Source organism: Crotalus tigris, unplaced genomic scaffold (genome assembly GCF_016545835.1).
Source record: "Crotalus tigris isolate CLP2741 ecotype Arizona unplaced genomic scaffold, ASM1654583v1 scf7180000018940.2059657, whole genome shotgun sequence".
Lineage (NCBI taxonomy): Eukaryota > Metazoa > Chordata > Lepidosauria > Squamata > Viperidae > Crotalus > Crotalus tigris.
In genome coordinates this window covers 1,624,256-1,647,106 of record NW_024097284.1, presented here as the reverse complement: position 1 = coordinate 1,647,106, position 22,851 = coordinate 1,624,256, and the positions used below count along the sequence as shown (strand labels likewise).

The 22,851-nt window shown below is 36.0% G+C and overlaps 2 protein-coding genes across 7 annotated transcripts in view; one reads left to right on the top strand and one right to left on the bottom strand.

Annotated features, from left to right (window-relative positions):
• The window catches only part of LOC120314497 (protein adenylyltransferase SelO-like), a 42,281-nt gene extending 24,083 nt beyond the window's left edge, over window positions 1-18,198 (top strand). For 2 of the 4 annotated variants that reach the window (XM_039357649.1, XM_039357647.1), the window contains 13 exons: window positions 2,270-2,337; window positions 3,119-3,206; window positions 4,320-4,389; window positions 4,934-5,006; window positions 6,619-6,702; window positions 9,212-9,341; window positions 13,193-13,237; window positions 13,337-13,418; window positions 13,505-13,597; window positions 15,730-15,809; window positions 16,630-16,673; window positions 17,726-17,805; window positions 17,941-18,108. In XM_039357649.1, coding sequence (XP_039213583.1) covers window positions 2,270-2,337; window positions 3,119-3,206; window positions 4,320-4,389; window positions 4,934-5,006; window positions 6,619-6,702; window positions 9,212-9,341; window positions 13,193-13,237; window positions 13,337-13,418; window positions 13,505-13,597; window positions 15,730-15,809; window positions 16,630-16,673; window positions 17,726-17,805; window positions 17,941-18,063 — 1,060 coding nt within the window. In that variant the 3' untranslated portion in view covers window positions 18,064-18,108. Of the gene's footprint in view, window positions 1-2,269; window positions 2,338-3,118; window positions 3,207-4,319; window positions 4,390-4,933; window positions 5,007-6,618; window positions 6,703-9,211; window positions 9,342-13,192; window positions 13,238-13,336; window positions 13,419-13,504; window positions 13,598-15,729; window positions 15,810-16,629; window positions 16,674-17,725; window positions 17,806-17,940 lie in introns of all 4 variants that reach the window. The other 2 variants (XM_039357650.1, XM_039357648.1) reach the window with 2 other exon arrangements.
• Window positions 18,199-20,711: 2,513 nt separating this feature from the next.
• LOC120314496 (amyloid beta precursor protein binding family B member 1 interacting protein) overlaps window positions 20,712-22,851 on the bottom strand; it is a 51,325-nt gene continuing 49,185 nt past the window's right edge. For 2 of the 3 annotated variants that reach the window (XM_039357643.1, XM_039357645.1), the window contains one exon: window positions 20,712-22,121. In XM_039357643.1, the coding sequence (XP_039213577.1) occupies window positions 21,540-22,121 (582 nt within the window). In that variant the 3' untranslated portion in view covers window positions 20,712-21,539. The remainder of the gene's footprint in view (window positions 22,122-22,851) is intronic. The other variant, XM_039357644.1, reaches the window with a different exon arrangement.

The following is a 22,851-nucleotide window of genomic DNA, read 5'->3' as shown; positions in this document are numbered from 1 at the left end:
TATACGATGGGTATAAAGAAGGGCAGAAAAGATTAAACATCCTTCTCCCTAACCAATTTTTTTACCCTGCAAATAATCTTTGTGCTCGTATTTTTCTAAATCACAATTCTCAACTCCAGCAACTTTTAAGATGCATGGGCTTTGATTCCCAGAATTCCCTAACCAGCATGTAAAAGTTCATTAACATGATTCATGGTTCTTGGCAGAAGAAACTAAGAGAAAAGTCCATGTGAACATGTTCATCCTGAGATTGATCCTATTCCTGATTTTATTTTCTATGAATTGGCAGAATGATGGATTTGTGCTTGTCAGAGTGACACAAAAAAATTGCCCTCAGACTGGAAATCTTGAGCTGGTTCACAGTTCTACATCATAATTTCTTACCATAACCTCAACGGAATGCCAGTTCCCTTTTCCAGCCCATGAGATTTGTTCACAGCAGATTATTGGAGATGAATGCTTTACTTTAAAGCATTCTGCGTTTCATTTAGATATCATGAAGCTGGGAGTCATCTCATAATGCCAGAGTGAGACTTTCAGTGAACCAGGAAGACAGCAGATTAATCATTGCTTCATCACCAAGAGGGACACCTACAGCAGCCTCCTAGGAATACTTTGGGACTTGATAAACTTCTGATTTTGAATTCCAACATTTTATACCCAAAGATAGCCCTTTGACCTTAAACTAGAAAAGCCTAATACCTAGCATCCTTTAGATACAAAAACTATCTAGACAATCTGAGAAATGTTTATTTAAAATCATTATTAATTTGTTTTGTATATCTACTTAATATTATCATTATTCTCTCATTCATACTTCTGCCAGTTCCACATATTTCATAAATATTTAGGTAAACTCAATTTATATATTATATATTTACAAAGCATTTATATTTCCTGTATGTTATACCTATTCAGTATTCCATTGATAATGGGAACTCATTCTGGAGATTCTTGAGTCTCAACAGCACTGCAAGTTGGGATAGTTTCTCTATACAGATGCTTGAAGAATTATATAGCATGTGGCTTTTTTCTGCTGCACAATACATGGATGGGAAGTGACTCAAGTTTTCTCTCCGTTTTCCATCTTATTGTTGAATAATAGGAGTAGGATCTTGTAGTGCACATGAATGGCTTTGCAAGACAGCGTGAAGTTCTCTGTATGGATCCAATTTATCTGTCCTTCTGCCCATATACTAAACTAAATGAACTGATATTCTCTCCCAGAGAGAACCTAATTGATTTGCAGCAAAATGGTATTCTTTCTATTATTACTATCACCTAAACTACATAAAATTAGAATTGCAAGCATTCTTGTTTGAATGGCAACCTGTATTTCAGGAATTTGGGGCAGTTTATTTGGAGCAGAAGAGAGGTGAAGAGTTTATATAACATTTTTCCTGCTCAGAATATCAATGGGATGATCATATGCAAACACCCCCACTTGCTGTTTTTATCAAATAAAATTCACCCATTCCCAAAAATTCTCTCCACATCATTCCCCCTGTAATATATAGTCTCCAACAAATGCTATCTCACCCTGCTTCAGTTTCTCAATCTGAGCAAGAAACATTGGGGTTTTAAGAGTTAAGTTCATTTCTTGTTAAACTGTATGCCTTGCCAATTATGGAGGTCTCTTGGTTGTTTAAGGTTAAAAAAAATACTCTTAAGAATATTAAAAATGAAGTAAAAAAAATCCCACAATTAGAAGTCTTTTTAGAGAATTGTATGTTTCAGTTCTTTTAACAACCAAGCAAGAACTATGGGCTCCTTAGTGCAGCAGGAAACTGCAAAATAGCAGAGAAGTCTTAATCCATATTTGTCATAACATAAATCTGACAAATTCATCAGGCTTCCCCAATATATATTTGAATTTCCTAGTCTATTTTAGAGTCAAGGAATTTCCTGGTGGTTTTGCCACCTAAGAATTAACTAGATCTTACTCTACTGACATTGGGAATCAACCAAGGCTAGCTAGGCTACTCTATAATATGTGTAGCAAGGTTGTATAAAGTTTACTTGAACTGTAGACAAATAGCCTTGCCAAGGGTTTAAGATCATTATGGGTTACATCCTACTTGCCTGACAATTGAATGGGTCCTCCTCAGACTTTTAGACCCATTATTTGTGAGATTAGGCTTATTATATTTGGTTTAATTTATCTTTCTTTTTTCCTTTAAAATATACTATGAATTCACTTTGTCCAACAAGATTCTGAACTTTTTGCAGTCTGCCTTGTACTAATTTCCTAATTCCTCTGTTTCCACAGTTTAGTTGTAAGTGATGACAACGTTTGGAGAGATCAGTTCTATAATGGGAATATTAAGAAAGAAAGAGGTATTTTTATTGCTCTTTGACAATGTTACAGTTAACTTTTCTCAGATCACTTGCTCCCAATCTGCTTTCTAATCTGTTGCCATGAACCTGTGCATTGGTTATGCTTTTGACTAGATTATGGGCTGCAGATAGTCTGCTGTTCAGAAGCTGGCTTGCAACTGGAAAAGCAGTGCCTCATTTCAGGTGCAAAACGCTTCCCTTTCAGGGCATTCCTTTTCTCCCCTTTCCTTTACATGCTGAAATGAACATAATTTGACTCATCATAACCTGTGGTCAGATGTAGTTTTGTACTGTTACATTTTGTATTGTATTATGGTCTCTTGAAGCATCTCGATTCATTCATTTAATATTGCATGTACCTTCATGTTTCCTTTTTTAAAAAAACATTATTTTCACATGTATTACCTAAAACTTTTCAAATAGCTCCAACAGTTTATTGCCTCCTAGGATTATGACTAATAGTCCTTAGCAAGTCACAGATATGACTGAACTCCTTTCAATAAGATAATTGATCCTTCCCTTTAATTCTTCCAGAATGGACATCAGACTTCTCCATTCTAACTCTTACTGGCCTGATGCAATTATTAAAAAAACAAAACATTTCTTAATGCAAGAACTCTCTTTCTATCCAGTAAGGAACACTTTTTATTTTATATTCTACTGTGAGTAAAGTTCTTCTCCCACCATAGAGCAACTTCATGCTAAGAAGTTATGGATGCATAAGGAAGTTTGAGTAGGACATTTCTGAAATACATTAGCTTGTACATACATTTATTTGCAGGTGCAGTTGTCTTACGTATTGCAAAATCATGGTTTCGAATAGGATCATTGGAAATACTAGCTCATTCTGGAGAACTGGATTTATTAAGGTTAGACTTAAACACTTCATTCAAGATTTTGATTTCTGTAACCAAATAATAGAATAGCTGGTCCAGTACAAACAAATGCAAACTGTGTTATCTGGTAAATACAAGAAAGATTCTAGATTGGCATTCAGTAAGATGATTTTTGTGCGAGGCTTCTTTAGATCCTGACTAATAGATCCTGGCAAAGTTTTAAAAATGAAAGAATGACTTGCTTCTTCCATATAGTTAGGCTTTCATTTGAACAGATTTGCAGCTCCCCATTAATGCATTAGCTTAATAAACAGTATGATAATGTCTATTGGGGGAATGGTGACAAAATCAGTAAAATGAAGTATGGCAACCTGCCCCTGCAGACAATAATGCATAAATAATAAAAATAAGAAAATTGCTGTTAATTTTCAAGTCACCCTAGCCAAGTATCTCACTATTAAAAGCTCCTACAAACCTTAACAATCTTGTAGGACTTTTTGCCAGTGATATTTCTTTGTTTTTAATTTTTGTTGGGAGGTAATGTTGCCTACTCTGCATTAAGATATCTCTGAACAGATATTTATCATAATAGAAAGACTACCAGTGCATTGCTATTGTTATTGTAACTGGACATATTTTCCTTAGGAATGCACAGAATTTCTAGGTTCTGGAGGAGATCTATCCAAAATAACAACTGCCAAAGTTGAAAAGAAAATCAATAACCTCTTCCTTTGACATTTACTAAATTTTCTTAAATTATAGAACATCTGAGAGAGATGGGTGATTAAGAAATATGAAAATATAAATAAATAAAATTACATATCTAACATCTGATTCCAGCTTTTCTGATGAGCTACTTAGAGTTGTGTTTGCATAATAAGATTAAGAGGGATTTCTTTCCCCTTTGGGTAAATAGTGTAATTTCTATTTTCTTACTTTGATTTGTTATTAGCATTGTTCAGTAAACTATAATTAAAATCAGTACTGTCTTTCTTTTACATGTAAGCAGATCTTCCTAAAAAATACAGTACATAACTTTTCTTCAGCTCAGTTTAGCCTTCTTAGTAATAAATAGGGTTCAGTTTAAATGTTTACTTATTTTTCAAATTCTCCTTTGATAAAAGAAACTTTTACTTTGTGGGACAGGATGCTGCTAGATATGGTCATAAAAGAACACTTTCCAAAAATAAATATAAATGATTCAAATAAATATCTGGTAAGTAGCCCTTTGTTATTTCCTTATACATTTATGTCAGATCAAAGAAGAAACTTTTGTAAAAAATTGTGATTATGTGTATTTGAAATCTGTTGTAATCTAATTTGTAAATATAATTACATTTCAATATAAACATTGTAAATCAATACATTTGTGGACATTCAATCTGTGCTTTTCACCCCTTCATCTTCCAGTTAAAAACTCAGTAATGTATAATATTGTTAGTCTTATATCTTATTTTATATTTAGTAATAATGAATATAAAAGTGACAATGTTTCAGTCCAGAAGGTTTATAGTATGGGCAAATTAGATGGCCTTTGAGAAATGCGTAAATGATGTAAAATCTTTTCTTTTTTAATCTCCTTCTCATGTTCTTCCTTCCCACAATGTTGAAATGGAAAATCCTTTTTTAAAACTATTTTTTTCTGCATTATTTCCCTCACTTTTGGTTCCCTTTCCAGCAATTGCTGTACATATTTATAGTAAATATTCTGGAATGTTACTACTGTTGTAGTAATGCTGAATGTAAAATTTTGATTTTAGGCATTTTTCTCTCAAGTAGTATCCGAGACGGCACATTTAATTGCCTTGTGGATGTCAGTCGGCTTCGCTCATGGTGAGATTAAAAGGGGGAGAGTTGTATTTTGTTATCTGAACAGCATACCTTTTTCCTTTTGTTAAAGATATATGGGACTCACAGATAGGTGAGGCATTGCACTAAAGCTTATATCCTGACAGAGTTCATTACTAAAGAATGGGGGTAAGCATGTGGAATAGAAATATTGACAGTGATTCAGGGCCAGGTTCATACATCAAAACAAAATGTGGTTTGTCTTAGCCACAATGTATGGTACACTGTGAACCATAGCTGGGCTCACACTGTACAAAGCCAAAATCAAACCATTCACAGTTTAGCTTAATGTACTCAATTCACCTGGATTGAATGCTTTAAATCTTTCTTACTCCTGTAGGGCCTCAGAGCCCAATAACCAGAATATATTTCATTCTGTATGCTCTGGTTAAAATTTTTTTCCTTCCTTTCCGTTTAGGTGTGATAGCAACATTCAGGTATAGTCAGATGTGTTGAGGAAAAAGTTGATTTGGAGAAATGCTATAATTTCATCAGTAGGGCTTTAAAATGTAAGAGGAACAATGCTCAGGAAGCCTTTGGAAGTTTTCAGTGCCTTTGTTGACATTTCTTTACAATTTACTTTCCCTCCTATGCCTTCTTATTACAGTAACTCCTCAGTTTTTTTGGGGAGGGGAAACTATTAGAGAAATTCCCACAACAACAGAAGTACACATGAAAAAAATACATCAAGAGATTTAGTAGTTTATTTCATTTGTTACTCCATATCTGGTGATAGCTGAGGTGGATCCTGAAATTTGTAGACATTTTCCTGTTGTCAATGGATAGAAAGAAAATGAGCACTGATTGGCTCAGAGTGATTATGTTTTAAAATGGGCAGAAGTGAAGACAATGTCAGATTCAATCTGCTTGGGAAGGGTAAAAATTGTTAATGTGAAAATTCCCTAAATTAAGCCATGGAAAGTTAGAAAAAACAACTGTTCTAGTAATTATTCTAGTAGTAAAATAGTACTAGATCCCTTCTAAGCTATTGAAATTAATACCATTTGTTCAGCATTTAGTTTTGGACCTCTCCTCCTTATAACATGATATCATAGATCCTGATGATATACTGTCATGATATGCATTTTTAAAAATAGGAACACAAAGAATACCATGGATAGGAAATGATAGCATTGTGATTTGGTTCTAGGACTATTCCTAATCCTCTGTGACTACTGTGGCTTTTCAAAACACAGACTTATTACTTGATTGTAAGTACACAGGACTACCTTGTAAATACACACAAGCTAACTACCTTGTCCTTTTCTTTCCAAACTGCATAGTGAAAAGTAAGAAAGAGGAGCTGTATTTCTTCTGAAAGAATAAAAGAAACTCAGTTTTTGACAAGTTTATAACTCCATATCCACTAAGAAAGCAGGGATTGCTTTAAACAATTGGAGAAAAGGTGATACTTATATCAGATAGAAAAAATCACGGGCATAAAGAGAAAAGTATCTGTAACAAACATGAAAGGAATGACACTGGTATTACAAACTTCTTAGCTATGAAATGAGGGGCTGGATCTGGTTTCCAAATTGCTCCTAAATAATTTTCCATGCTAGCACTTCTAACTGTGCCATGTTGCTTTATGTTTTAGGAGTATGTAATACTGATAATTTCAGCTTATTATCCATAACCATAGATTATGGTCCATTTGGCTTCATGGATGCATACGACCCAGGTGAGTATAACCTAAGGGAATTCAGGATTAATTATTTGGCAGACAATGAAATCCTAAACTGTGCCATCATTTTTTGATTTTTGACTTCTTAAATTTATGTAAGACCAAAAGGATTAAAAGATTGAAATGGATGGGACTCAGAGATTAATAATTAATCAGAATAGAGCTGGAAGGGAACTTTGAGATCTTCTAGTCCACCCCTGCTGTGTTAAAGCTGTGTTAAATCAAATGAGCCGATCCTATCCAGCTCATGTTTTGCAACTTTCACTGCTAAAGGTAGAGTTTTAGACTGCATTTTTCTCAGTTTAACCATAGTTGTTCTGCATGCACAACATTTGCTGTACCATAGAGTTATGGCTTTTCCCACTCCTGCCTAGATTTGGAAAGTTTATGTACTTTAGATATGTTAGCTATGTATAACTACATTTGTTATCAGTTTTATGCTTTGTGGGAATCTACATGCCTAGAACTGTATTGGATGCAGTGCAACTGCAGAGATGATTGGTAGGAGCTATTGAGTCTGACCTAGATCTGGATTCTGCATTTACACTGATTTCAGCAGATTCCTCACTTGAAGTGGCAGGGAAGGCTAGCCCATGCTACTTTCACTGGAATTAAAGCCTAATTCTTAACACACCATCACTAATAGTCTCCCACCCCCAACATTTCCATCTCAGGGTATGAAAATCCTCCATAAAACCTCACAGAAAATAGGACAATCTGTAATTTAATTGCTATTTAATAGTTTGTTTACTTTGGCATCTGGAATAAATTTTAGGTGGAAGACTGTCATAGATGAAATGCTGGCTGAAGTTTTTATGGGAAAGAATTTCCTCTCACAAATTGGGAACCATTCACAGTTCCTATCTGGATGAAACAAATTTCTTCTTTCACATCTTACCTCTTTTTTCTTCCTAGAAGAATTTGTCTTAAGAATTAATAATTTCTCACCATTCTTCCATTGGGGAACAAGCCACAACAGTATATATGTGAAAGTCTAACCCAACTCATTCACCTTTTCAAACAGTCAGGCAATAACTTAGAACTGGAATTGACCAGCTAACGGATCTTTGAGAGTTGTACTTAAAATATTTAAAATCAAGTTGAAATGTTAGGTATGGATAAAATCTTAATTGCATCAATGGAGCTATAGGAAAGTATGCTGGTTTGTATAGAGAAAAATGGAGGTTAAAGTTGTAGGGTTTAGGAAGGGATGTATTTCTCTTTTTTTGCATGAGAAGGGCAAGGCTTTGGCCATGAGAGATAGCATATTCATTGTCAAGTTTCTTTAGATTTTGCTTCTTTACACCCGAAAGAGGCCTGTTTAAGAGCCTTTAAAAGCTGAAAGCTATTACTCTTGATGCTGTGAAATTAAATATTCATTAGCATAAATAGTACATCTAAGATAAGTCTATGGAATGCACTTAGCCCACATAATCCTGATATGAGTGCACATAGTCATTATTATAATTTCCGTGAAGTACAGTCATAAAAAATAAGTTGGCTATTGGTAAATTTATGACAAAGCAGACTGGGGAAAAAGCCCCAATATAATATGTATGTATCTTAATACAAAATGAAATTTTATTTAGTAGAACAGGCTATTTGTGTTAAAAAAAAAAAGGTCAATACTAGTCCTCAGCTTACAGTCGTTCATTTAATGACCATTCAGTGTTACTGAAAAAGTTATTTATAGCCAATTTTACATTTAGGACTTTTGGAGCATCATGGTCATGTGATCAGTGATCAAAATTTAGGCACTTGGGAACTGTCATGTATTTATGACAGTTAAACTCTCCTAAAGTCATTTAATCACCATCTGTAACCTTCCTGTCTCCTGACAAGCAAAGTCAATGGGGAAGGCCAGATTTGCTGAACAACTGCATGATTCATTTAACAACTGTAGTGATTTGCTTAAGAACTTAATAATTGTGGTAAAAAAAGTCATAAAATGATACAAAACTCAATTACAGTGAGGGAAAAAAGTATTTGATCCCCTGCTGATTTTGTACATGTCCCCATGGACAAAGAAATGATCAGTCTATAATTTTAATAGTAGGTTTATTTTAACAGTGAGAGACAGAATAACAACAAAAAAATCTGGAAAAATGCATTTCAAAAAAGTTATACATTGATTTGCTTTTTAATAAGTGAAATAAGTACTGTATTTTTCGGCGTATAAGACAACTTTCTAAACTATGAAAATCTTCTCAAAAGTCGGGGGTCGTTTTATACACCCAGTTGTCTTATACGCCGGAAAATACAGTATTTGACCCCTTCGCAAAACATGACTTAGTAGTTGGTGGCAAAACCCTTGTTGGCAGTCATAGAAGTCAGATGTTTCTTGTAGCTGGCCACCAGGTTTGCACACATCTCAGGAGGGATTTTGTTCCACTCCTCTTTGCAGATCCTCTCCAAATCATTAAAGTTCTGAGGCTGCTGTTTGGCAGCTCGAATCTTCAGCTCCCTCCACAGACTTTACTGTAGTAAAAATAATGTTTTGTTTCAGACTTCGTCCCAAACACATCTGATGATGAAGGACGATATAACATAGGAAATCAGGCAAATGTTGGAATATTTAATCTGAACAAACTGCTAAAGGCTTTAAACCCTTTATTTAATCCAAGACAAAAGCAATTGTAAGTAATCTTTTAAAATGTCTTCCTATTTAAAAGAACTGATGAGATGACCATTCATTCAGAAAAGAAGACATTTTCCTGCAAGAAAATATTTTGAAAATTGAAATTATGTTTGCAATAGAAGTGCTTGCAAAACAATAAAAGTGTCCAGTAGATTTATAGTAATGACTATTTTATAAACTAAAATTTTAGTACTGTTGATGCTAGAAAACTGAAAAAGGAAAAAATGTGATGTTTTTTTATTTTTTATTTTTGTTTCTTTGCTTTAGATTGTCAAACATTAAAGACATGCCTAGAAAGATGTTTTCTTTCTGAATATCATCCATAGTTTTAGAGCAGAGGTTCTCAACCTGTGGGTCGGGACCCCATTTGGGGTCGAACGACCATTTCACGGGGATCGCCAAACAAGGCTGTCCGCCATTTTTTTCCCTTTTCTTTGGCCACGCCCCTGGCACCCGGTGATATATAAGTGGTTGGGGGTCACCACAACATGGGGAACTGTATTATGGGGTTGTGGCATTAGAAAGATTGAGAACCACTGTTTTAGAGACAAATGGGAAAGAGATTATTTGAAGCATCAGTCCCTTTCATTATTATTATAAATTTTTCCCAAACTCATCTCTGGAAGAAATCATTGAAATAACATCAGTTCAGCTTGGAATGTATAATTGAATCCACAAAAAAGGCAGTGAGGATAAGAGAGCTGGACCATGATTATACCAATATTAAGTAACATCAATTCAGCTTGGAATATACAATTGAATTCACAAAAAAGATAATGAGGATGACAAAGATGGACCATGATTACACCAATATCAAATGTTTGCTAAATATTCTAGATATTTGTCTCATAAAAATATGGAAGAAGATATAGTATCTTAAAATAAGGCAAAAATTTAGGTAGTAATTCAGCTTGGATGCATTCCTAATTTCATAAACTATAGTTTATTAAGCTGGGAAAGAACCTTTGACTCACATGCTGTCGTCTAATTATTTCCTTCATTTTGTAATGTCATGTACCACATTCAGCAATGGGAGATTTTCTAGATCACTGTTTCTTGGAATGTACAATACCCATGAACTTAAAGCACACATTGCAGAATTAAAACTGGTACATAAGAAGAAGAAATAAGAAGCTGAAAGCTTATTACAGCTCAGAAATCTATGGTATATTAAGTAGGAATATTATTTCCAAAAAGGCCCTTGGTTTTAGGTGTAGAATGACAGAATTTCATGCTATGAGCGCCATTGTGTCTGGGTTTCTTATCCTCCTGAAGATCTCAGAATCTTAGGAGATTTCAGTACTGTAGTCTATACATAAAAACCCTGATTCGGTGATATTGTAAGATTCTAGCTATGGTTTTCTTAATCACAATGTATATTAAAATTTAATAAATGGAGACAACTATTTACTGGGAGAGTTGATGGATACTGATCCTCAAAAGTGATAAAAACCCTAATTACTAAGCAAATGCATTTTGGGCTTTGTAACCTACTTATTTTATTTTTTAAATAAACATGGCAAAAACATCTTTATATGACATACAGAAAATATTAGACTCAACCCCAAATCTTCAGATGGACAAAAAGATTTCAGATTGAAATCCTGGAAAACCACTTTTGGTTGATTCATACAATTTTAAGCTGGTTGTATATTATAGTTGTTAATAATAATAATAATGATGATGATGATGATGGAAGGTACCTTGGAGGTCATCTAGTCCAACCCCCTGCTCAGGCAGGAAACCCTATACCATTTCAGACAAATGGCTGTCCAGTCTCTTCTTTAAAACTTCCAGTGTTGGAGCATTCACCACTTCTGGAGGCAGGTTGTTCCACTGGTTAATTGTTCTCACTGTCAGGAAGTTTCTCCTTAATTCTAGGTTGCTTCTCTCCTTGATTCGTTTCCATCCACTGCTTCTTGTCCTGCCTTCAGGCACTTTGGAAAATAACTTGACTCCCTCTTCTTTGTGGCAGTCCCTGAGATATTGGAACACTGCTATTATGTCCCCCCTCACCCTTCTCTTCATTAAACTAGACATACCCAATAAGTACTCTTCTTTGAGTATTTATCTTCTGCTCTCATGGGAATTCCAATAATTCCTGCTGTTAAGTTCTTAATGTTCTTTAAGCTTCTTTTTTTTCTCCTAATTGTTTATGGGGTGCTTCTTTCTGCTTGTCTAGTGTTGGCTGGTGGATATGATATGTAATGGATTATTTCCTTTCTTGACTTTTGGTTGTATCTTTTAAATGGCATGTGGCTGGGTTTATCTCTCTCTGTGTATTGGTAAAACCTTAAAGAATAGCAAGAATCATGAGTGACAAATATTCTCTACTCTTGGAATTTCTGCTGAACTAATTAGAAATTACATAAACCAGGGAATTAGCCATCCAACACAGAATCAGTGGAAAGGCTATGGTTGGAATTGTCTGTCTCCTTGACTTTTCCCCATCCATGAAATAGATGTGTTAATCCTATCAGAACTTAACTCATCTATTTTTATGTTTACTGAGGGAAAAATGCAGATCGGACTAAAGAAAGATCAGCCATTTGCTGCCAAATATTAGCAGGTTGCAAATGCAGATTATCCATCTTACTAGATCATCCAGGGTAACATGTCTAATGCCTAAATATCTATGGATATGCTCAATCATCCAGATCATGGTTGTTCCAAAGATGCTTTTCCAAAGGCAACTGGACTTTCTTGGGGTTTTTTTTTCTTGAAAACATTTCATTTCTCATCCCAGAAATTTCTTCAGTTTTGACTGAATGGTGGGGAATGAGGAATTTATATTCTGTGTAGTCATCTAATCATTAGCACTCTGAGGGTCAGTCATTAGTTCTCGGTAGAGTCATTAAGGCCACTTGGAGGTTTATTGTTATCCTCAGAGTCACCTCAATGAGAATGCAAATGAATGTGGGACCTTCTTGGGACTGCTGAAGGGATTGTGTTGTAAATAAGAGATAGGTGATGTCTTATTCCTCCCCCTCTATTGAGCAGGGATTGTTCAGTTTTAATATAGATGGCCTCTTTGTGCAGAATGTGAACTTTGCTCTCTTCAAAAGAGTGACTTTGTCTTTCGAATGCAGTTGCTGAATCTTGTCCTGATTGATTTGTTTCCCTGTGTTTTCTCAGGTGTTTGTGAAGTGGTTGTTTTGTTTCCCCAATGTTCAGATCTGCATATGTCTTACTATGTACTGCACGTACGACAAGTGTGTCTGAGTGCTTTATCCTTGAGGTGGACAAGTTTCTGCCTTAACGTATTCTTTGATTTAAAGTATGCACGTATGTTGTGTTGGTTAAAAATCCTTCTGAGCTTTTCAGATATTCCTGCAACATATGGAATGACAACGTTGTTCCATTTGTTGTTTTCTGTGTCTGTTATGAAGAAGTTCCTGCTGGAAGCTTTTTTGGATTTGATGAAGGCCCAGATGGGGTAGCCCCACATTGTGGGGGCTTCCTTGATATGTTTTCTCTTTCTTTTCTCTCTTTGCTGGTAGGCAAACTGTCTGGTTTTCCTGGATTGTGCAGTAGATGTTAAGAAAGGCAGAAACCTCACATGGAAGTATACAGAAAACCTACAAGCATTTACATATAATGGAGGACAAACTAGCAGTGATCAGATTGCTAACAACCAGATGACTGCAAAGAATATAAATCCTTCCATTCCCCACCGTTCAGTCAGAATTGAAGAAGCATCTTGAAAGAGAATCAAAATGTTTTTAAATAAAAAATCCAAAAAAGTCCAGTTGCCTTTAGGAAAAGTACCTGTCTCAATATCTGAACAATAACCTCTGAAAAAGTTATTATTAGTTTTTTTGCTGAAACATTTGCACCTTTTCTGAACAGGGCTTCTCAAATACTTGAAGAATACCCTCAACAATATAATAAAGGGTATGTAATCATTGGAACTATTTTTTAACAAAAATTGCACATATTTCTGTGTCATATCCAGTTTTGCCATGCTAATACATTTGTTTCATTCATCTTCAGCTTTTTAGAGTTATTCAAGACAAAATTAGGTCTGCTAGGTGAAAATGAGGATGATGACTACTTGATTGCTTTCCTTCTAAAAGTGAGTTGTTTTCTTTGATTAAATATTTGTTCTATACCTTGAGTTATCAGTAAAGGCTGACACAAAAATGTGATCCTATTTCTTAGCTCATGGAAGATACAAGAGCAGATTTCACAATGACTTTTTGGCAACTCGGTGAGATTTCAGAAAACCAACTCAAAGATCGCAACATTCCTAAGGTATTGATACATTATTAAGAGAAAATGAGTTTTCTTCTTTGTTTTAAAAGGATGGATTGTGAAAGCGGAATTGGTAGAGGATAATATATGTATATATATATATATACACACACACACCCCCACACACACACGTTTCCCAGAAAATAAGAGCTATCCTGAAAATAAGACCTAGTTTGATTTTTACCTGTTTGCCTAATATAAGACCTACTCCCCAAAATAAGCCTTAGTTAACGTGTATGAGGTGAGGCACACATATAAAAATCAAGCTAGGGCAGGGTGGGAGGAAGGAACTGCACCCACTTGCCTCAGGGCCCCCATAGCCAGACTTCCCAAGCCCCGACACTTGCCTCGCCTCAGAGCAGCGGCACCAGCAGCACCACCCCCGTCCACTTCTGGTTGCTTGTGGCAGGAGGCCAGGTGGTGTGCTGCACCAGTTCCTCCACTCATAGGACACTGTGTGGTGCATTGCGCTGGTGCAATGACACGAGCAGCACTGAGGCGACGCACCATGTGTCTTCCTGCTGTGAGTGGCCACAGAAAAAGTTGGGTGGCAGCACAACCGTGTTGGGGTGTGGGAGGCCTGGTTGCAGCGGTCCTGAGGTAAGTGGGTAAGACATCCCCTGAAAATAAGACCTAGTGCCTTTTTTGGAGGAAAAATAATATAAGACCAGGTCTTATTTTTGAGGAAACACGGTACACACACACACACACACAGTGTTCCCCCAAAAATAAGACCAGGTCTTATTTGTTTTTGTCTCCAAGAGGCACCAGGTCTTATTTTGGGGGAGTGTCTTTTCCACGGTCTCACCTCGCCACGGCAGCAGCACTCCCAGCCCCACCCAGCCAGCCCACTTCTTCTGCTGCCAAAGGAAATGTCTCTGCAGCTGAGAATGGAGCTCCAGATTGATGCAGTTCTTGCCTGCAAGGGCCTTACAGAAAAGCCTCTGAAAGTGAAATGCAGGCCGGTGGGGGGGCGTTGCAGAAGAAGTGGGCCAGCGAGGTGAGGCAGGTGTCAATTCATGGGAGGCTAGGCTGCAACATTAAAGGGGTGCGGGCATGTGGGGCAGCTCCACTCCCCCCATACCCGCTCTAGCTTGATTTTTAGGTACAACTCTGGCTAAATGGCTAAAATGATGATGATATCCATAAACACATATACATACACACATATACCACCTTTATTATTTCTATGACTGAAGGTTGTGAATGTGGCTAATACTACTCTTACTTCCTATTTTCTTTACAACAGCAATCCTGTGAGGTGAGTTGGGCTGAGACATGTGACAAAAACTTACTGTTACCTGGCTTTTTCATAAAATTGCACATTATGTCACAATCTGGCTGGATACCAAGTTTTTTTAAATAATGTACCTAATATTTGTTTTTTAGAAAAAAGAAGAGCAGAATTGGAACAGCTGTCTATTCCAATGTCTATCTATCTAGGTTTCCATGGTAGCAAAAGATTTGTGACTCTGATAAGTTTTCTTTCCAAATGCAAACTAAACATTGAGAGGAAGGCAAATGCCTCCCAGTAATGCAAGAATCCTAAGGCACTTAGAATGTTCCAGGATATACTGAATCTCTTGTCTGCTCTTATTCCAAATGCCTGGCTGTCTATACATTTGCCTGATTGCAAAATAGACACTACCATACAGATTCCTACTATTAACAATAATTTGGCATCTACTTGTTATTGAAAGGCCAAATTGCTGTACTGATTTCTCTACAAAGGCTGTTTTCTCTACCAGCTTATCACAATCCGGATGCAGCCTGGCATTGTCAGTATTGAACAAACTCATTGCCCTCCAAGCCAACTAAATGGGTTTTAATTTCAAGAAAAATCCTAAGCCTGATCCAGGATATTCAAATGTTGCTGTCTTTCATGTGCAGAGAGATATTTGGCCAGTGGCGTGTGATGGACATACAGTAGTTCTTTCCAGAGACATAGATTACCTTAATCCTGCATTGTGTCCCAAATCTATTTCCTCTTTAATACTGATTTAGCAACTATTACTGGAAGTGAATATTTGACTGCAGTCCTATACAAGTCTATTTTGGAATATTAAACTTCATTGACAAGTGTTAAGAATTCCTTTGTTTTATACTGTAAGTGTTCAATTATTTTCATACAGGAATTCTGGGCTTTGCAAGATGTAGCCAAACACAAGAACTTTTCAACCTGGATTGCTATGTACTTCTTGAGATTAAAAAGGTAAATATAGTGGGTTTAATTTACTGTAATTATAATTACATGTTAAAGAACAGGAAAATTAATTTCACTTTATGTTTTCCATTCAACTCCTTCAGTTATTTATGAGAGTCCGAGTTCAATTACTCAATGGTTAGGTAGCAACAATTAAAGTAATTTTAAATAAGTAGAACAGGATAAATAGGGAATATGCTAACCATTCTATGCACAAAGCATTGCATACCCAGATTAGTCAATATTGAGCCATCTGTGCATGGATTATAATACAGATCTTGAGTTTATGAGTTTAATCTATGCATAACTCTACAGCTAAATTTCTCAACCTTGTCAATTATAAGATATGTGGCTGGCTAATTCTAGGAATGGAAGTCAACAGATCTTCAGGCTGTACATGTGCTTTAATAAGAATTCCAGGATAGGTGATGGAGACAAAAAAGAAGAGTGGGATTGGGGATAAGTAGAGTGGCTTTGTTTATTATGTCTAAGGAAGCAGGAGGACGCAAGAAAAAAACATGAAACAAGCTTGTTCCATCTTGGTTTGGTGAAAATCTGGATTAATCTAAATGATCTGGGGTTCAATATGGCTGCATCACAACTCAGTTAGAATGGTCTAGCCAAACATATCTTCATTCCATGCATGGAACAAACTACATTTTTCATTTTACACATCTCCAAATATCATGTTATAAAATGCACAATATCTATTCATGGTTGAAGGTGTGTCTATTCTTAAGAATCATTGTCTCAAAATCAGCCTAGATAATCTATATAAAACAATAGTTTCAAACTGAATGTCTTGCATCTGTTTTTATATACTCTATAGGAATATAGATGATTCAGACTATGAAAGAAGGAGAAGAATGAGCAGTGAGTATAGTGACAATTTGTTCTGTCGTTCAAAAAGTTCATTTCTCTTCTTATAGATTCAGCTTTTAAATACCTGTATGTTCAATGAAATAAAATGTTTATTGTTAACACTTGGAAAGCTTGAGAAGCTTTCATTCTATTTAAACAAACACAGGTTAGAAAGCAATGCAATTTCACTGTAACAATTTAAAGATTAATTTTGATCTCCCTGTATTTGCAGTTTTCTGTGTTGACTTTGTAATTTAGAATTCAAAAACAGTCAGACAATGCCCACATCCTGGAAACTTCCCAAGATCTAGATGGCTGCTTGCTCCTCCTTTTATTTCTTTTTCCAAAAAAAGGCAATTGCATTGACACATGGAACACTGGGGAACTTTTTTTTATAGAACGACAGGGTTGCCTCTAAAATGAAACCTAGGGAAAAAATTAGCTAGCAAAAATAAGCAAGCTGTCTCCTTAAAAATAAAGCTTAAATGTTTTTTTTTATGTTGAATGGAATGGTTTTAATTTGTAAGGTTGTAAGGTTCTATTGTGTTTTTTTGATACAGAGATTAAAATGCAGTGAATAAATGTAAAATGTTATTTTTAACCCTAACTTTATGAAATAATTAGTTTTATTCATTAAGGCGAGAGGGGCTCATAAATTCATGTTATGCCTTATCAGTGGCATATAAATTTAATAAGTACAATGTTATCATTTTAGGAATTGCAATTTATTATTCTCTATTGTTGCCTAATATAACAATTATAATATGCTGTAACCAGATTTTGGGAGAAGGAAGCAATGGAAAGGCTGTCACCTTTATTAAAGTTTCCAGTTTAGAAAAAAAGTGAGGTATTTGGCAACATCTTGTATTGTTCTAGTACAGGTTCAGCATAAAATGTACTATGGTGAACAATGGCTATTCAGTTTTATCTTTTTCTTTTTACTTTCAGATCTTTGAAATCTGTTTTTCTTATTCTAGCAGTGATAAGGAACTAGATTTTGGTATAGCAGATCTCGAGTGAAACACATGTTTTGTATCTGCAATTCATTTTCTTTTTGATTGCAGCTGTTAACCCAAGATATGTGCTTAGAAATTGGATGGCAGAATCAGCTGTCCAGAAGGCGGAAATAAATGATTTTTCAGAGGTACAACATATTTACAAGCTGCCTTAATATAATCTTTATACACAAAAGACTAAAGTTGTTTTCTCTTTAACTGACCAAGGTATTGTTTAAGCATTTTCAAATCTGCTGCACCTGTTTTTCCCTTTTGTTTTTTAGGTTCGCTTCTTGCAACAAGTTTTGCAACATCCATTTCAGGTACAGGCATTGGCTGAAAGAGCTGGTTATGCACAGCGACCCCCTGCTTGGGCTAAGGATGTTAAAGTCAGTTGTTCATCTTGATGAAAATAATTTCTAATTAAATTAAAAGGTGTCATTTCCCTGTAATATATTGTATTATTGTTGAATTTCTTTTTTCCATTGCTAGATTTCTACAACACGCTAGGCTAGATTAAAATGGAACTCAGTGTTTGTGGATATCCTGGTGCAATTTTTATTTTTGGCAAACTGATTCTTCTCCCTCCTGTGAGAAGCTAAATTATATCTTATTTCTATGCCTTTTCAAAAAAACGCACAGGACAAAATTAAAACAGAGTTTGTTTGTGCTTCTGTCTTTCCCTCAATCCCCACTCCAAAGTCTATACAGATGTGAAGCTGTGTGACCATAACAGCACCAAAGTCTGCAGGCTTTTCAGTTACAAAATCCTAAATATTAAACAAACACTGGTCAGGTCCCAACATCCCCAAAGAGAGGATGCACAGGCAGCACATTATATAGTCATAGTAATCATTGTTACTGTGTTTTTCCATTTCCATTTCTCCTGTTCTGTTTAACCTTCCTATAACTTTGGCTGTTTCCAATACTTCTTGAACTACACTGTATTATACTTCTGTCGGAAGCACGAAGTTTCCATGGTGAAAGGATCAACTGGTGACATTACCTTTGCCTGGAGGATACCCAGTTGGGAGCTCCTTTCATGTCCCCATTAAGTTGCCCACCAAAGTGGTACCCATCCATCTACTTGTGATCACCTGCTTTAGAACTGTGGATTGGCAGGATGAGCGAGTGATGGGAACTCACCCTACCATGCAGGAGCAGCCAGGTCTTGAATGCCCTAACCTCATGAGCCACCACACTCCACATTTCTTTCTACAATTACATTAGTTTATGTAATTATATATATTTATATACTTATATTTATATTGTACTACTATATTTCAAGCTATCTAGAGCAGAGGCCCCCAACCTATGGGCTGCGGCCTGGTACTGGGTTGCGGGCTCTTGGCCAGTGGGCCAAAGAAATGGCTGGCCAGGGCGTGCACGTGTGGGCGTGCATTCCCACTCGTGCTAGAGCCCACAACCATTTGTGCAGGCGCAAATGGGAACACTAGCACGAGTGTGTGTGTGCATCCCATTTGTGCATGTGTGAACAGGCACTAGCCGCCATGGGGTGCACATGCCGCCAGCACAAATCTGGCAGTTTGGAAGCTGCTCTCCCCTCCGGGGAAAGGTTGGAGAACTCTGATTTAGAGTCAAACTGTGATGAGTGGTATATAAATAATAAATAATCAAAACTACTATGACCAGAAGCCCAAAGGAACCCAGGACTTTCCTTCCAGTATATCTTTTTTAGCCATTGACATAGATTTTTCATGCAGAGTATGATATCGCACGATTAATGCAATTTGCAAAATTCACATCATTTGTGCATGGTGAACATAATATAGTTGCTCCTCCTGCTTGCCTGGTAAATCAAAGGCCACTGAGTCATTTTTGTTCTGTGTTTGGAATACAGTCATCAATGTTTCACAGGCCAGCTTGTAATTCGATCTCAAATGTGCAGCTAGGAGAATCTGCAGTTTGGAGTTTACTAAACTTTTAGATATGTTATTGAAAATTGAAAATTGAACATGAACATATTTGTATTGTAAACAGAATCTCTTGCTGGTCAGCAAGTTCACTAGGAGGTTGTTCTCAGTTATTCTAAAGAATCCGTGAAGTCCCCAGACTCTATTTCTGGGTCTCAGGTTCAGTCCCATAATTATGAATTATGAAAGGGTTAAATATAAAATTCTCCAAAATGCGAAGAAATGAGAATTGGGATTGCCTGATTTTAAATTATATTTTGTGGTCTGCTATTTGATTTGGATGAAAGAATGGTTGTTGCTAAGAAATAAGCAAAAGTTAGAATTGGAAGAACACAAAATAAATTGTGCCATTTTTTTTATGCACAATAAAGTTAAAGTTCAGGTAGATTTCAAAACTCATTAAGTTGGGAGTGCCATATTAAGAATATAAAATAAATATAAACTAAGGCTTTGCCTGAAAATACTTTACTGGCTTAAGCAATTTATAGAAAAGAACCTGTAAAAAAAACAATTAACATATTAAGACTTGCAAGTACAGGAAACTAGAGAACCTTAAATGAAATCAAAAGAACAATTGACTGTAGTTATTTTTCAAAAGGAATATAATTGCACTGGCAGAAGAAAATAGCTTGCTTTTCTTCTCCTTCTCTCCTGCAGAGCAGAGAGATTTATGGAGATATCAAGATAGTACATAATGTAAGCTATTTATATTGTACGCCAATGGTTCCCAGGCCCAGGCTGCCATTCAGTCTTATTGACTGAGTAAGACTTTTTTTTACAATAAGTAGAAAAGCAAACAGCATATTCTCTTACAAGCCCTTCCTCTTCAATCTCTCTACTCTGCAAGGGGGGGTGGAGAAAACCCCCACAGATCAGGCACAAGACATATACTGACTATAATGATGATCAAGTGACTAAGGGATGTTGAAAGGTTACAAATACTTGTAAATTTGCTATAAATTTTAATTTTTAGCACCATCATAACTGACTTAATTGCTGTATCTGTAAAAGTTGTTAATGTTATAGAAGCCATAGCATAAAACAGACCATGGTTTAATAAGGTATATGAATCCAGCCATTAATTTCCAAAGTGTATGCTTTTAATTAATTTAAACACTGGATTGAAGAAATAAGTTTTATTCAGATTGCAGTAAATAAAGGAGAATAAAAATGAAATATACATGATAAAATATAAGTAAGAAGAAATAAATTACTTTCTTTGAGACAAACATTTTCAGATATTACCTGGTTCTAGTACAATCACTAAATTAGTAGTTGAGAATGGAAAAACTAAAGCTATCTTCAAAAGAATGTTCCTGCATTACACCAAATAAATAACCAGAGATTGTCTGCAGATATTAATCACTGAAAAAAAAATTCACTTTGAAATAAACTGAGGAAACAGATAGTATATTGTATAACATGATGAAAGTTTCGAGTTGCATTTTCCCCATATCCAAATATGGCAAACAAAAAAATAGAAGGGGCAGATATGGGGCAGATTTTGACCCCATAATGAAAGAGGAAATTTACAAACTGTGAAGTGAATTTGTTATTCAGTGTTACAACTCTTATTTCTGCAAAGTATTCTAGCCTATGCTTAGATGAGCCAAACTGCCAAGGCCTTATCCAGGTTATTCTTACATGCAAGTGATACGGAGCGAAATCTGAAAAAAAAAAAGCTCTTCATTAAGTTAATCAGGTTTTAAATTATTCCTGATTTTCTTTACAAAAAAAAACAACAAAAAAACAAACAACTTCTGGATCAAATCAATTTTTCTGAAACCTGCTTTTCTCCGGGACGTCTCCTTTGCTTGATTGTGTTTTTCAGCCTTCAAGCAAGAGCATAGGAATTGAACCAGTAGCTCAACCAAGCCTTTGGTCTGTGTCTGCATAATTTTTTCTAGCATATACTCCTTTAGATCACCTGATGTTTACACCTACTTTGTTCATGATGACTCACTCCTTTTCTTTTGCAATGCTCTCATTAGATCAGACATGAAATCTCCTTGCTCAGCAGCATGTCCCCTGGAAACTGATCCACTTTGTTTTGGTCTTACAACCTGACAAGCACCTTCTTCTTGTCTTCTAGGAGGGGGTGGTGGTTTCTTCTTGGTGGCAGGAGGAAGGCCGGGGGCAGAGAGGAGAGGCAGTGGCGGAGGTGGTAGTAGTTCCGCAGAGCCCATGCCAGTAGCAAGAAAAGGTGGGGGAGGGGGAGTGAAATCAGGAGGAGATTCATAGTATTCAGGTAGTGGCGGAGACGGTGGCGGCGGCGGCGGTGGCAGATCTTCCAAATTTGGAGGAAGGGGTATAAATTCAGGGGGTGGTGGAAATTCTTCATAATTTGGTAAGAAAGTTGGATTTTTCCTCTCACCAATGGTGGGTAGGTCCAATGAAACAGCAATAGTAGAAGACCGTCTTTGAGGAGGGGGAGGAGGGTGCAAACCACCAGGTTTGCGGATCTGTTTCACCTGTTGTACAGGTAGGGATGATGCTTGACTAACATTGAAGGTATCATCTGGTTTTTTAACCTTAAAAATGATTTTAAAATGATTAGCATATGACTAAGAAATTACAAGAAATTATACTTCCTGATTATGGAAAAAGAGTATTCAGTCAAGAGTTTCCCACTGGTATATAGCCTATTATTGAAGAAGCAATCATTTAGAGCAGTGTTTTTCGACTTCAACAAATTTAATATGTGTGGACTTCAACTTCCAAATTCTCTAGTCCAGTGGTTCCCAACCTTTTCTATACCCCACACCCCTAGAACACTTCTGATATATTCTCACACCCCTTACTAAAATTCGAAATAACGGCAACAAATTATGTATATACTACTATAATTTTATATATGAATATATGAATTGATACTGAACTGAAATCTAGCTTGCCTTAAAAACTATTTGAATTTTGCAATTAAAATTGCTAAATGCACACATACACAACACACACAGACACATATTGATAGGTAGGAAATTACACAAAATGCACACCTCATGAAAATAACGTGCAGACATATCCTTTTAGGAGGAATTGTGAAAAATGTTAGCAGAAGTATACATGCAATCATTCTGGTATAAATTTTTTAAAAAATCAAACTAGCTATGGGACCAAAATTATAAAAGAAAAAACGAAGCATAAGGAGAGGTTTAGCTATGCCTAATGTTCACTTGCATTTGGTATCTCTAATACCCACAGTATTGCAATTACTAAATTTTTATGCTACCCCTCCCCTCTTGTGAAATGTTAATTCACAAA